The 14,244-nt window shown below is 38.8% G+C and overlaps 1 protein-coding gene across 1 annotated transcript in view; it reads right to left on the reverse strand.

Moving 5' to 3' along the window:
- LOC124110310 overlaps positions 1-12,094 on the reverse strand; it is a 31,056-nt gene extending 18,962 nt beyond the window's left edge. Inside the window, exons 1-6 of the mRNA XM_048384624.1 lie at positions 11,568-12,094; positions 10,269-10,568; positions 7,892-8,206; positions 7,148-7,312; positions 4,281-4,427; positions 4,018-4,096 (exon numbers count right to left, since the gene is read on the reverse strand). Coding sequence (XP_048240581.1) covers positions 4,018-4,096; positions 4,281-4,427; positions 7,148-7,312; positions 7,892-8,206; positions 10,269-10,568; positions 11,568-11,622 — 1,061 coding nt within the window. The 5' untranslated portion in view covers positions 11,623-12,094. The remainder of the gene's footprint in view (positions 1-4,017; positions 4,097-4,280; positions 4,428-7,147; positions 7,313-7,891; positions 8,207-10,268; positions 10,569-11,567) is intronic.
- Between the last annotated feature and the right edge of the window lie 2,150 nt (positions 12,095-14,244).

The following is a 14,244-nucleotide window of genomic DNA, read 5'->3' on the forward strand; positions in this document are numbered from 1 at the left end:
ACCCGGGATCTTCCGCTCTACCACAAGTCCACGCAGGCCGTCTGTGATAAAGACTAAATCCGGCGATAATCAACCAAGATCATGATTTATTCTTGGCAATGCTTGTCATACTAACATGCCTGTTAGATCCCTGTTGGGATATGTCAAACAAGTGCGTTCTATGAACACAATGTTATCGGAGGAAGAAGAATAGAGTGCGGAAGTTAATCAAATACATGTAGTTGCCTTGTGTTATAATATCAGGGGCATTTCTGAAAAGAGTACAGAAAATATGAACATATACATTGCATTCGAACATTCGATCTCTACCCAACAGAAGCAAACTCGGACAAATGAATTTGACAAAGGCAATTGATATGTGCTGCTTGAAATACTCACGCAATTTTTAAATATTCAAGACAATTATCCAAAGGCGTCAAGGTTGACCGTGTCACGCTTACCATTGCCTTTCATACACGTTTGGCAGAGAAGGATGCATTTGTGAGTGAGTTGATGGAGAAGTTGGACTGCTGCTGCCCAACAACAAGGCATAGTAACTGAGAAACAGTCTGAACTGGACGAGCTCCATAGTCTGGTTGAAACATGCATCAACCATGATATGTATCAACCAATTAACGAGCCTGACAACCCGATCCCGTTAGTCGCCTCTTACGACAAGCAGAGTCGCTTTTTAGACAAGCATGGGTTGCTGAAGACCTATTCAACACCGGATCTTCAAGGGTCCCGTGTGTTTCAAATTTGTTTTACTGCCGTGCTATCATGTTCATGTATGCAAAACAAGTGGAACAGACCAACGCAGACTTTCCGACAAGTGTTGCTGAATTTACGATATCCAATGTAATTATATTGCCATTAAACACATTGTGACATTTACAGGAAAAGCATGACTCTACACAAAGAGAAAATGCGCAATAGATTGACTGATCGTATGAATAGTACCACTCGTCCCAGTGCTATCATACCAGGAAAATGTGGGCTATCTATTTACATGTCAGTGTAAACGTGACTTCAGGGAAAATATTATTTTTATATTGTGCTTGTCGCCACCTAGTATTAATTTAGAAGTCTATATTTCGTAAATAACAAGTTACATATCTGGTCACAAATCCTTAACAAGACTGACGCAACTCGTGAATTATGTAGTTAGTTTTTTCCCCATCAGGATGGGTACAGTTAAGACCACGAACACCCGGTGTCTAATCATTGACATGGTCAGTTAGACCCCGAGACGCGGGGTCCGAGTGGCCCTACCTTCTCAACCATGGCTATTATCCCATGCACTTAAACAATGTCTTTTTAACATTATTTTGATGATTCTCATATATATTCTAAACGTCTATGTTTGACAACCTACGTTCGTTAAATGTACAGATTTTGAAATGTACAAAACGCAAACAGTCCGATTTTTACTATCCTATATTACTAAAATATCAGTGACAACATTCACACCTACCTCTTCACAAACACCTAGTATCATCACCACTTGATAGTGATTCATAAATACAAACTAATGATGTAGTCAGCATCATACAATGGAGATTTGTTATTAATAATATATATAATGAAAATGTTTATTTAATTATTTCCATGTCTTTGATAGCCTTTCAACGCAGACACCTGCCAGCCACACAAATTTGTTCTGATACCAAATTAGATGCCAGAGGTTAATAAATATTTCAAGACCGAGACATATCTGTTCCATGTGAAAGTAATGTAACATTTGCATATACTTAAACAGACTTATCTAAGAACTGTCTAACGTCATGACATGTAGTTGAATTAATAACCAAAAAATATCGGATGATGAACAAAGATAGTTATTGGATTATGAATACTTAATTTCGGAAGGAATGTACAAACGCATAACCACATATGTTCAAAGCTTAGAGTAATAATAATTCATAACAAAGCAGCTAAACTAAATATATTTATCAAACATGCTGATTGATCAGTTGATAAAGGAAATATTGTGAAAAGTTATGTAATAAGTATTTATAGAAACACTGGTTAGTCTCACACTGAATATACAGACGACAATTTTATTTCAAAGGAATGTGAAAAAGCATAACCAGATATGTTCAAAGCTTAGAATAATATTAATTCATAACAAAGCAGGTAAACTAAATATTATTATCAAGCAAGCTGATTGATCAGGTGATAAACGAAACTTTGAAAAATGTGGTAGAATGAGGATTTACCCAAAAGCCATTGAACACGCAATAGCTTTTGATGAGCGTACTTGTGAAAAGAGCAATTGCCCTAAACCTTTTTAACCATCATGATAGTTCTGTGAAAGATATGTGTCCCCTTGTGACAGTTCGGGTTCGAACCACCTTGGAGTAATGAATCAGAAAGCGAAAAACGCAAATGTGCACACTGCGCCGAAACACAATCACTGTTGCTGGACACATGCTGCACGTGAAAAGCTAGATCCCGGGTTCTTTAAAAGCACACACGAAAATGGCCATCGGTCAATATGCCAAGAGTCGACCAAGCCAGCAGGAACCAACCGACAAGGGGCAACTCAAGTGATCGTCGCCAGATGTATTAACGTCAATCCATGCACGATAACTCAACTGTGGCATCGTTTCAACCTTTTAGTTCTTTTGGGACCCGTCAACGCCGCTGTGTTTTGGAAAGGTGTCGCTTTGGAGGAGGAGGTACAATGGTATGGGATGTACCATCAATTTTTATTCGAACAGTCGGTGGTTATCCAAGGCAAGCTCAATGTTCGAGATTATGTGAATAATACCCTTCGCCCAGCACTATTGCCGTTACTGGCTCAACATGGCGCCCTACATCATCTTGTCTTCCAGTATGACAATGCACGTCCACAAGGTTCACGGGAGACTTTCTGACCAGGAACAACATACTGCCATGTCACCTGACATGAATCCAGTTGAACACTTGTGGGACGAGCTTTGACGGAGGGTTGGAACTCAACAGCAACCGCCTCAGACAGTGGCAGAGTTGACACAGTCCCTACAACACCAGGGACGGTCGGGTAGCCTAGTGGCTAAAGCGTTCGCTCGTTACGCCGAAAACCCGGGTTCGATTTCCAACATGGGTACAATGTGTGAAGCTCTTTTCTGGTGTCCCCCGTCATGATATTGCTGGAATATTGCTAACAGCGGCGTAAAACCATACTCACTCACCCCCACATCACTGGCAGAACATTCAACAACGTTTCCTGAGTTGTCAGTCCATGCCTCGGCGACTTCAGGCATACGTCAGTGGACATGGTGGACATACCCGCTATTGATCCTCGGTGGTCCCGGCTACGTTCTGACCCTTTGTGACGTCATCCACGGGCGTGTTTCTTACGGACTTTATTGCTAACATTTCATGTGATGGGTGTGTTTGTCATTTTGGTTGGTTTCATTTGGTTTTCTTTCACTGTAATAAAATACACACTTTCTGAAGACTGAATTGCGTTTTCAATGGCTTTGAGTATATATGGAACAGGATAAAGAGAAATAATTTACAACATAAACTTTACATGTTATACTTGATATGTGCAAATACACACCGACTGATCTTATACCTGCGAATAATGGTACTATATGAACAATCTGAAACACTAGCTTGTGTGTTGTCTCTAGGCGTTAATGTATGGATCGTCTCCACTGACCAAGTTGACGTACGAAGGTCCTTCACTACTGTGTATGTGACCGTAGCTATGCTCGTCACCGTCTTCACTTGCATTACGTTGTATTACATTGTAGATATTTCTTTCAACATCATGGCTGAGGCCAGAATATGTGTTGGTGGTTCCACTGGTGGGAATAAGGTCATCTTCTCCCTGGGGTCCATTAGGGATGCTCTGCACACCATAATGAACTGACGTTTCAGGATTAGATGAATTACCGTGCGAGTTCCTGGATACCTTGTTTACCATGCTGCAGCAATAGACGTTTTGCATACAATCATTGTATAATATTTACAAGGTTGCATTTTGACTTCATAGCCAAGTGCCATGATATCACAGTTATAAATCAAACAGTTTGATGTACTTACATATATATGATGAGCGCCACGATGATGAGACCCATGATACCACACACCACTGCTAAGGGTAAAACAATACTTCCATTGTCTGAAACGAGATACATGAACATTTAACGCGAAATTTTCTGCTTTTGTCTGTGCCTTCATTGCACAACTTGGGCTTACAAACACAAGATCGCGCGTGTATACACACTCATGCACACTTATTTCAATAATTCGTATAACAATGTCATTGGTTGTCGTTATTACATGTACATATAGATACATTGTACCTGTGTGTGTTGATGACAGGGCTGTAGAGGTAAGGGATGAGATTGTGTCGGTTGATCCCTGAGCAGTAGTATAGGTTGTTCTTTCAGACAGTTTAGTGATGACGTTGGATATCCGTAGCGTTGTGGCTACTGACGTAGTTAGTGAATCTGTATGGTAAATGAAACACAATGAGTGATTTCCTCTGTGATTAGTATGCATGGCCGTCGTGGGGATTCCGGAAAAGAATACACGAGGTTCCCAGAAACCGTCGCTGGTCTTAAAGGGGCACTGATCTAACGGACTGGTTGTTGCCTTTGTTATTGTTTTCCCCCCGTGAGTACCCGGATGATACGCAACGCAACTGAGCGTGACCAGAGACTGGGGTACCGTCTGCAAGGACAGCTAAATAAACTTGGAGGCTGGAGGCAATATTTGTTTTACGCATTTTTGAACACTGATTGGTTAACTGTGATCTATAAAGATTTCGACAAGGGGCGCATGTTAATTAATTTCTTCAGCCTAAACAAACAGACAAAAAGAACAAAGGAGCTCATGGGATGTCGTCATTTGGAAATACCCCAGATGGTTATAGTTTAATACTAAAAACAAGTATCCATGCAGTGAAAGCATTTTCGGATTTCGGCTTGCGTCGATAATACGATCACTACTCCCTTGTTGTCATCCACGTTTTCTCGTATAACCGTACACTTGTGTATTTGTCGTCATTCACTTGATGCTCAGTTAATGAATTTATTACAGGTACAATTAGTGGTAGCACCACTTAGATTACCTGACAAAGATTCCCATTTGGCATTTATTGTGTCTGGGGTAATTATTCAATCTAAATCCAGGTTTGAAGTGAGGTGAAATGTGTGTTATGTAATATGCACGTGGCAGCCCAGCAAGAGGTGAATGATCAGTTGATTTTTTTGTTGTTGTAAATCAACGGATCGTTCCTAGTCATCAAAGGATTAACAGAAAATACGTTGATTGATTAATCACTGTTATCTTGCACAGTGGATATGTCAAGAGTGAGTGTTTACATGTCTAGGTTTACTAAAACAAAGGGAATACACTCATATCATGGCGCGAAGTGCCGATGTAAAAACAACATACTTTGTTCAAAGGATTAACTGATAATACGTTGATTGATTGATCATTGTTATCTATCACTCAATGGAATTTTTAGGAACAGTGGACGTTATGAAAATAGTTGTCACGTGGGCTTTCTCAGCCAACCATTGAGACTTGACACCTATGTAAAACACCTGAAATAATCCAAGCGATCAGTTGATAAAAACGAACACGGGTTATAATATCCCGAAACGATATATATCTTTTAAAATATTTGACACGTGACATCGAATGAGTTTCTTTGTACAGCTGCAGACGAGTGGGATATATTGTTCCTTTGTGTGGATATTCACGGATACATTCTTCGAACAAGGAAGCTGCCAAAAAACTTATACACATAAATTTGGTAGGTTGTAATTATGATATTTGCATTTTGTTTTCCTTTATTTGAACCGATTCGTTTTTGTTTCTCTACGTCTTGGTTGGGAAATTCTTCAATGCGCGATAGACGTTGTTGTCACAGGTCAAAAGCGTGTATATATTACCGTCAATTTGTAAAATGTGATTCTCTCAGGCAATTTATAAAATGTGTAAATATTTCAGTCATTTTGACTAAAAAATCTATCCAGATTGATCAAGACGATCAAAAGGGCCTACAAACATCACAACAGATTATTATGTAGGATTAAAAGCCAAACAACTTAGAAATGTACTTTTCAACGTAACATTTTCAGTCTCTTGGTGATGACATTAAACATCAAAATGTTTGGAATTCGTTGTCATAATAATACCGATGGAAATGTTTTTCAGTCACTTTGTAAAATAACTGAATATTTAGACGTTTAATAAATTTGTGACACATTTGACAATAAAAAAATATACACACTATAAAAAAAAGCATATGCTCAGGAGAAATATTTACTTTGTGTTGCAAGTCAAAATAGTGTAAACGAAAATCGCAAAATTACCAAGCAATTGACTTATCAAAACTTCGTCACCATTACCGATGCTACTCACAAAGATACCTACATTTCCTTATTATCTCGAAAACTGTATTTCACTTTATTGATCAATGTGACCATACGCCCTTATTACTACCCATAAAAGTGACTAATGCGCTTACGAATGGCGCAGCAGAGGTCGCGAACTAGTCTAGATTTCTGCTATACATCCGGGTACTCACTGGGAAAAAACAATAACAAAGGCAACAACCAGTCCCGGGGAATTGCGTTAGATCAGTGCCCCTTTAAGAGGCGTCCAAATGGATCGTTGTGGTCAGGCTCGGTGACTTGGTTGATTGTGTATCTACGTACCCTGATGGCGTGGATCGTTGCTAACAAATAGCAATCACCGGATTGTCTGTTCCAGTTTCGATTATTTACAAACCGCCATCGTATAACTGCAATAATAGTAAGGCAAACAAACACACAGAGACCAAATCAAACTATTTCTCGACCTCTTAACAGAATAGGAACAATGGATAGGGATAGAAGTTGAGTTCTCGTTACTAATTAAACATGGGACAGGTCGCCCTGTCTTTTCATTCAGTCAGGCTCTCGGATTACACCTTCTGGAGTAGTGCTGTACTGATGTTTTAGCATATTGTACGGGGCAGTCTATGTCAGCTATTGCGTGTTAATTAGATACAGACTCAGGAAAACTCAAGCTAATAACACTGTTGCCATGGACCACACTAGTCTTCTGAAATGCGTGTCATCACAAATGTTCATACTCATACCCACGCAAATAATATGGTAATCCAACTGATCACCGTTGAGAGGGTCATGAAACATCCTCATCAGGGGACGCTCACCCATAGAAGTCAAAGGTGTACTTGTTGTTGCTGCAGTGGTCAGTGTTTCCAAAGTACTTGGACTGGTTGTACCTTGTGAACGTGATGGCTGCTGTGTTGGCGTGGGCGATAGGGTGGTTGATACATCTAATGTTTGTCGCCCAGTTATGTTCATTTGACCTGAAGCTGTGAACAATCATTTCTGTAGCAGTCTCTAGGTTCGAGTTCCATGTTGATCTTAAATAAGTGATGCGACTTCTGGACACGGGGGAAACTAGCTGACCATAGAGTTGTAGGTCATGTCATTTATTTACTGAGGAACTTGTTACCATCCAAATAACTCTGAATACAGTATAATATATGTTGAAACCTACTGCGTGCCAGTCAAGTCATCATATTTTCTTAGTATATTACGGAAAATTGTTAAAAGATGGTTTCTCTTCATTATGGCTACACTGTACTTTTCTTTTGATGGAACCAGCAGTTCTGGAGAGGCTGTCACAATTGTATTTTTCAATATAATACATTGAACAAATCAGAAACTATGTATATTTTATTGACAGTATATATTGGTTCATGAAAGGAATTTTATCATTAAATTGATCACACTGGACTAGATTGAAATAATTACACGTTTTCTCGGAAAGCGAGGCAATATTCAAATCAAGACCGGCAGATTCTATTTGTTAATTTATTGATAAATTGATGGTTATCAAATAAGGAGACACATCAAAAGATAAATTTGATGTATACTCTCATACATACCAGAAACACGTATCCATACATTTGACCCATTCTGATAATGGTTATCGTAGACTATTACTACTTCGGCAGCTGTTCCCGGCAACACCCTGTTGTATTGGTCTACGTTCAAGTTTGTCCAGGGTGTTCTCCCGCCAACTGATATGTTAAGCATCCCTGTCTTTATCCGCTGTTCTGCCAATGTTACTCGTATATTCTCCCCTGTGATCCTGACAACACAGCTGCCGTTCCCACCGACACTGTCAGGGAATCCCGGGGAATGGAGATACACCGACCCGTTTACTGTTGTGCTGACTGAACTACACATATCCATACTTCCTGAAACACAACGCATATAACAAGTAGAACAACTTACATGCTAGTATTTAAATTAGTGACATATTGTATCATAACAGGTCATATAAAGCAAATTGCTCCCATGTATTCTTGATTTCGTTTTGGCGCCCGGTTGATCAAGGCTGAAGCTGAAACACTTATGGATCACTGGAAATGGTATAGCATTATTACCAGGGTCACACTCAGGTCATGATGCAGGGGACAGTTGGCATGTAGTTCTAGTCAGCTGGCATGAGCGTCTAGTCAGGCCCTAGTCAGGAGGTTTAATCAGTTTGCAATATCCTTTGGGTGTTAATTACAAAACATATACTATAATTGATGGCAATGGTGGTGAAAGATGTTATGAAAGCAGTCCAGTATTCGTACGCGCTTCTTGTTTTGTTATGTCATCAATCACAAACAGAAGTCGGTGCAATTAAGCACTTACTAGGTAACGAAATATGGTACTCATACACGTGTAACCTTGACGTGTCACGATGTATTAATGAATATTGTAACGAACATTATAATGATAAGGAAGATAATTTTTGGATGTCAACTTCTTTATCATGAGGAACACATGTACAACATTTTCGGAGTATATGCTTACTCCGTCATCAGGTGAATAATAAGTTTACTGTCTTGCAATACATGTGCGTGTACTGTATGTCAGTTACATGTTGTCATGTTCCGATCTCCAAGCAGAGATTCCATCCACGAGACCATGTAGTCCATCATAAGACTAATCAGTAAGTCTTGCAAAGACATCAACAGGCCAACATACCATGTTGCAATGACATCAACAAGCTACAGACGATATACACTGGTCTTGTTGTTGCGTTAACTTTATTTTTTCAAAACATATTTGTGTGTTGTACGTCAGTTACGCATTGTCATGTTGAGATCGAACCACCAATCTTCCGCTCACCATGCAGACGCTCTATCCCTAGACCATGGAGGCAGTCCGTCATAAAGTTCATGAGTCAGTCTTGCAATGACTTAACTAACATTCTTTACTAGTCTTAATCTATTCCTGCAGTGTTTCATAGCAAACTTAAGAATCTATCAGCTGTTTGTTTTTTGTTTAACGCCGCACTCAGTAATATTCACAACGGCGATCCGCAAATACTCTAGTCTGGTCTATACAATCCTGTGACAGACATTGTGAGCATCGATCTACGCAACTGGGATACGATGACCTACATCAGCCATGTCCGAGAGTCTCAACTATCTTTCTAGAAGCATTGATTGCTGAAGACCAATAATAACCCGTATCGTCATGAGAGCTCTCAATTGTAATATAAACGTGGAATTATCGCCGCCTTAAACAATATTTCAGTTATATAACAGGGTATCAGCCTGATGTGGTGGGAAAGCTCGACGTAATACAGGTCTTGGGAGCTTACCACTTTGGTGTAACCCACGAGCACTGGTATGGTACAAAGGAAACTAAAAACAATCATAGAAGATCTTAGGTTCACGGGTTTCTGACACTCAAATTGCAACAGAGTGACCCAGGACCTCTTATTATAATCTATATTTTAAAACTTCAGGCTAGAAGCTGAAAAACTCAAATGCACAACATTACACTAATCTCTCTCCATCTGTTTTCACATGGATAGAGACAGGTAGTATATTTTCCATTTGTATCAACACGTACAAATGTAACGCATAAATTCTTCCGATCCTTGCGACTTGTATGGGTGTTAAGGTATTCTACTCCAATAATCACCTTGGGGTAAATACATGTTTGGATGTATCGTGTGATCTGCAAACAATAAGAAGGATTGCTAAGAACGAGGTGAGATGCTGTGCACGTCCAGATCGAATGTCCATGAATGGCATCACATAATGTGACATATCAACGATTGGTAGAAAACAGAATATACCTTTTTTCATGAACGTAAAATTTGTTTTCTTCTAAAATTCACATATGCATTTATGACTACTTGGTTTAATATCTACAATCATACATGTTTTTTTTTAAATTGAATCAGTAACTCTTTATTAAAAGCAAACCATGTTAATTGTATCAGTTTGACCAGATACTAAATGTGCGTCTCACCTTTGATACAGTTGTACTGTACTTCAGCAGCAGCATCTGTGTAGTTACAGTTTGTTTGGGGTATTGCGGTCAAGGGTTCATGGCATGACTGTTTCCCATTACAGATGACAATCAGGCCATTTTGACTGTTGGTGTAAACCTTACTGCACGCCTGTGCTGATATCAGGCGACATGTCGCGGCGTCCCCATCCCCATGCGCCTTTTGCTCGACATGTATCCATTCACCGGCCGAACACTGAAGCTGTACTGTGAAGGTCCTCGACAACCCCACAATACATCTGTTCCCAGTTCTAGTGTCGCCTTTGAATATATTATAACTCGTTCAAATATACTTCGCTAAATAAGATCAAAACGTTTGTAACTGCCGTGTACAAAAGCTGTAATCATTCATTATCAAATAAAACATTAGTGAGAAATCATATTATGGGAATACACAATATGCAGCTGTTTAGTGGTTTATTAAGAGCTTTCAGTTCTCATAAGTAACTAGTTATGGTATATGCTCATAAGTAAATCACGCAAACGAATCCCGTTGTACTTTACATAAGTGATGCATGACTGACATTTCTAAGTCTGATTCCCCTCTTACATTATCCCGTAGAAACTTGTAATAATCTCGAAAGTATATAACCTATCAGGAATTTAGGATCGCATTTGCGCAAATACAGTATTGACTCGTATCTCCACATCTAATACTACGAAAGCCTATTGAGGTCAAAATTGAAATATGGAAAAGGACACGAACTGAAATTCGTTATAACGGAAAAAAGATTCGTTATTACGGAAACAATTTCGTTATTACGGGAAAAAGATTCGTTATTACTAAAAAATGATTGTTATAACGAAAATAATTTCGTTATAACGGAAAACAATTCGTTATTACGGAAATAATTTCGTTATAACGAACCTTTTTTCGTAATGACGAATCTTTTTTCCGTTTGTATCTGTTTGAGACCCCTTTCTGTTTCCTAGATACATAGTGCAGCAACACTGGTAAATGTAAATTTTAGTGCGCTGTTACATTCCGTGACATCAAGGGGGTAGAACATTTGAGCTTTTGTATTGTTGTATACTTAGTCTTGTACTTTCAGTCACAACAAATCACAGGTACTATAATCATATCGCAACCGCTGTCGAAATTTCTGGGTCTTATTCTACGATTCATAAACAAACGAACAGTATTGCCACTTTTATAATATTGAAATCTGATGAAAATATACATCGTAGTTGCCAAAATGAACAATGCAACCCATACTCAAGTAAACAAGCCAAATGAACGTATATATGTCTTATACTCACCGTGTACAGCCAATAAGAAATACACGCAAAGCACAAATGCTCTTTCAGCATGCATAGCTGTTAAATCTCAGTCCTCAGGAGCACACTACGCCGACTCTATTCAGGCATTACATGTCGTTAAACTGTTGTGCTTAGTATGTAGCAAGTCGCCTGTTGGAATGTCCCATAGATTCGCAACTGAATCACAGGCAATGTCCACAACTTTCGTAGGTTCATGTCAGCACGTAATCACTCCTGAGACATCTTCAATGTGTCAATTGCCGTTCCCATGAATCATCCGGGTATACAGGAACACCTACCACCTGAGACTTACACATATCACACAGGCGAAAAGTAGTGTTTCAATGTAAGCTGAAAAATGAAACGTTATAACCAGGACAATGTAAACACGAACACAAAAACCTCACCAGGTAGCTTGGAATTGCTGATAGCAAATATGCATGAGTAAACTCAACTTCTGACATGACATGACATGGCATAACAAAACAACACGTACCTACGAATACCGGACTGCTTTCACCGCCATAGCCATCAACGAACAGGGAAGTAAAATGACTGTAAACATGTATGTTTAATGTAGCGTACATGTAACTATATGTGTAAAGCACATTGTCCTTTTCTCATCGGCCAGGTCGACTCTTGCTATACAGCAGAGAACTTCCTTGTGCTTGTTTTGTATTCCGGTTCAACAATGGTTATTTTGCAAAGTATTGTTGACATTAGCATTCTGATAGCTAACAATCGGCTGGGGATTGGGGATGTGAGGAGGGGGTTGTGGTGTGTGAGCAGAGTTAGGGGTAGCATGTGTGTATGTGTGCGTGTGTGTCGGGGTGGTGTGGGGTTGGTACTGCGACTGAACTGGTTTTCATGCTGGATGGTTGTGCATACGTTGTATACATCGAAATGTGACATGCATTACTACTTAAACATCCACCATGAGCAGGTTATGGTACTTCAAATGAGGCGGAAGGTATGGAACTATCAATTTCCAGTGTTGAACTGATTATAGACGTGTGCTTGCAGTTGTGGGCATTTGATAATGGGTTAGTAATAACAATCATTATGTTATATAGGCAATATATTAATTGTCTCACATATACCATAAACAACTACTAAAAAGAATGTTTTGTAAAATGGAGATAACTTCCCATGTCCGTCACTGTGACATCATGTTAAGCGCGTAACAATAATCTAAATACTCGAGGATTGTGTGTGTGTTTGTTTTGTGGCTGATGGATAAAACATATTATAAATCATCTTCAGTGGGAGAGTAATTTAGGACCGATGATGGCGGGAAAACATAGGAACTATGACTCTCTGAGGTGAGTAAGCGTTAGGCTTACTGAATATATTGACGGAAAACTGTGTTTCGGAAGTTATTTCGACACAGTTTTTACGATACATCAAATGTTTACAATAGTGCTTGATACCAGCCGTGTGTTCGTGTGATGAAGCAGTTTAAATGTATGACCTTGATATTGTTCATTCAAAATTGACACAACGGGCATATATATATCCACGTATAGTCCATCATCTTCTTTATATCAGTTTCATACATAGTACTTTCGTGTAACTGACAATGACATAACATAGATATATACAGGTCATATGAGAGGATAACTTTAGAATGATGGCAGGCGTTATTACACATATAAGATAACATAAATAGAATAATGTGTGGTATATCTAATATGTAAGAGAAACCTTGACATTCATTGAAAATTGACACAACGGGCATATATATATATATATATATATATATATATATATATATATATATATATATATATATATATACGGATGGCGGCCAAGATATTCAAAGAATAGACACTGTCAGTTCAGATATTGTTATCTGAAAAAGGTAAACTACAAATATATACAAACATGGTTCCCTCAATTGTAAGCAATATAAGAAACCATTATCAGTGTATGAGAAATGCGTGTGACAGCTTTCAGCAGTTGTGATGTACATGGATACATGGGTTCAGACATAGGTTATTGTGGTGACATGACCCTTTTGTCCATTGTAAACAATCTTTAATATTGCTAAGTTATATTTCCTAGATTTCCGTAAAAATATGACAGTGTGTTCCAAATTTGTTTGACTGCGATGGTACCGCGTGTAAGTATATAAAACAAGTGGAACAAGACAATGTTGACTTTCTGACAAGTGTTGCTGGAATGAAGGTATTCAGTGCAATATTGCAATAGAAGACATTGTGACATTTGCGGGAAAAGCATGACATAACACAACGTTCGAAACATACTGCATGATATATTCAGAGAACCAATTGTCACAGAGCTATCATACCAGGACAATGTTGGCCATGCATTTACATATCAATGTAAACGTGACTTAAAGGAAAATTTTGTTTTGTGTCATAATTAATTCTCTACATATGTTTGCTCATTTGCTCTTGAACACCACGTCTGTCATCAATTTATCATTCTTTATTTCGTATCAAGTTACTTATCATTAATAACATTGATGCAACTGTGTGAATAATGTAGATAGTTTCCATCATAGGAATGAATACAGTTAAGTCCACGAGGACGCGATGTCTTAGCGTTTATATGGGTCAGACCCCGAGACGCGGGATCCGAGTGGCCTTACCGTCTTAACCTCTCACCATCACTAATTAAGAGTGATTAAAAAACACGCGATTATTATATATAC

The sequence above is a fragment of the Haliotis rufescens genome, unplaced genomic scaffold, assembly GCF_023055435.1.
Source record: "Haliotis rufescens isolate VD_foot unplaced genomic scaffold, xgHalRufe1.0.p SCAF_5, whole genome shotgun sequence".
In the NCBI taxonomy this organism is placed as follows: domain Eukaryota; kingdom Metazoa; phylum Mollusca; class Gastropoda; order Lepetellida; family Haliotidae; genus Haliotis; species Haliotis rufescens.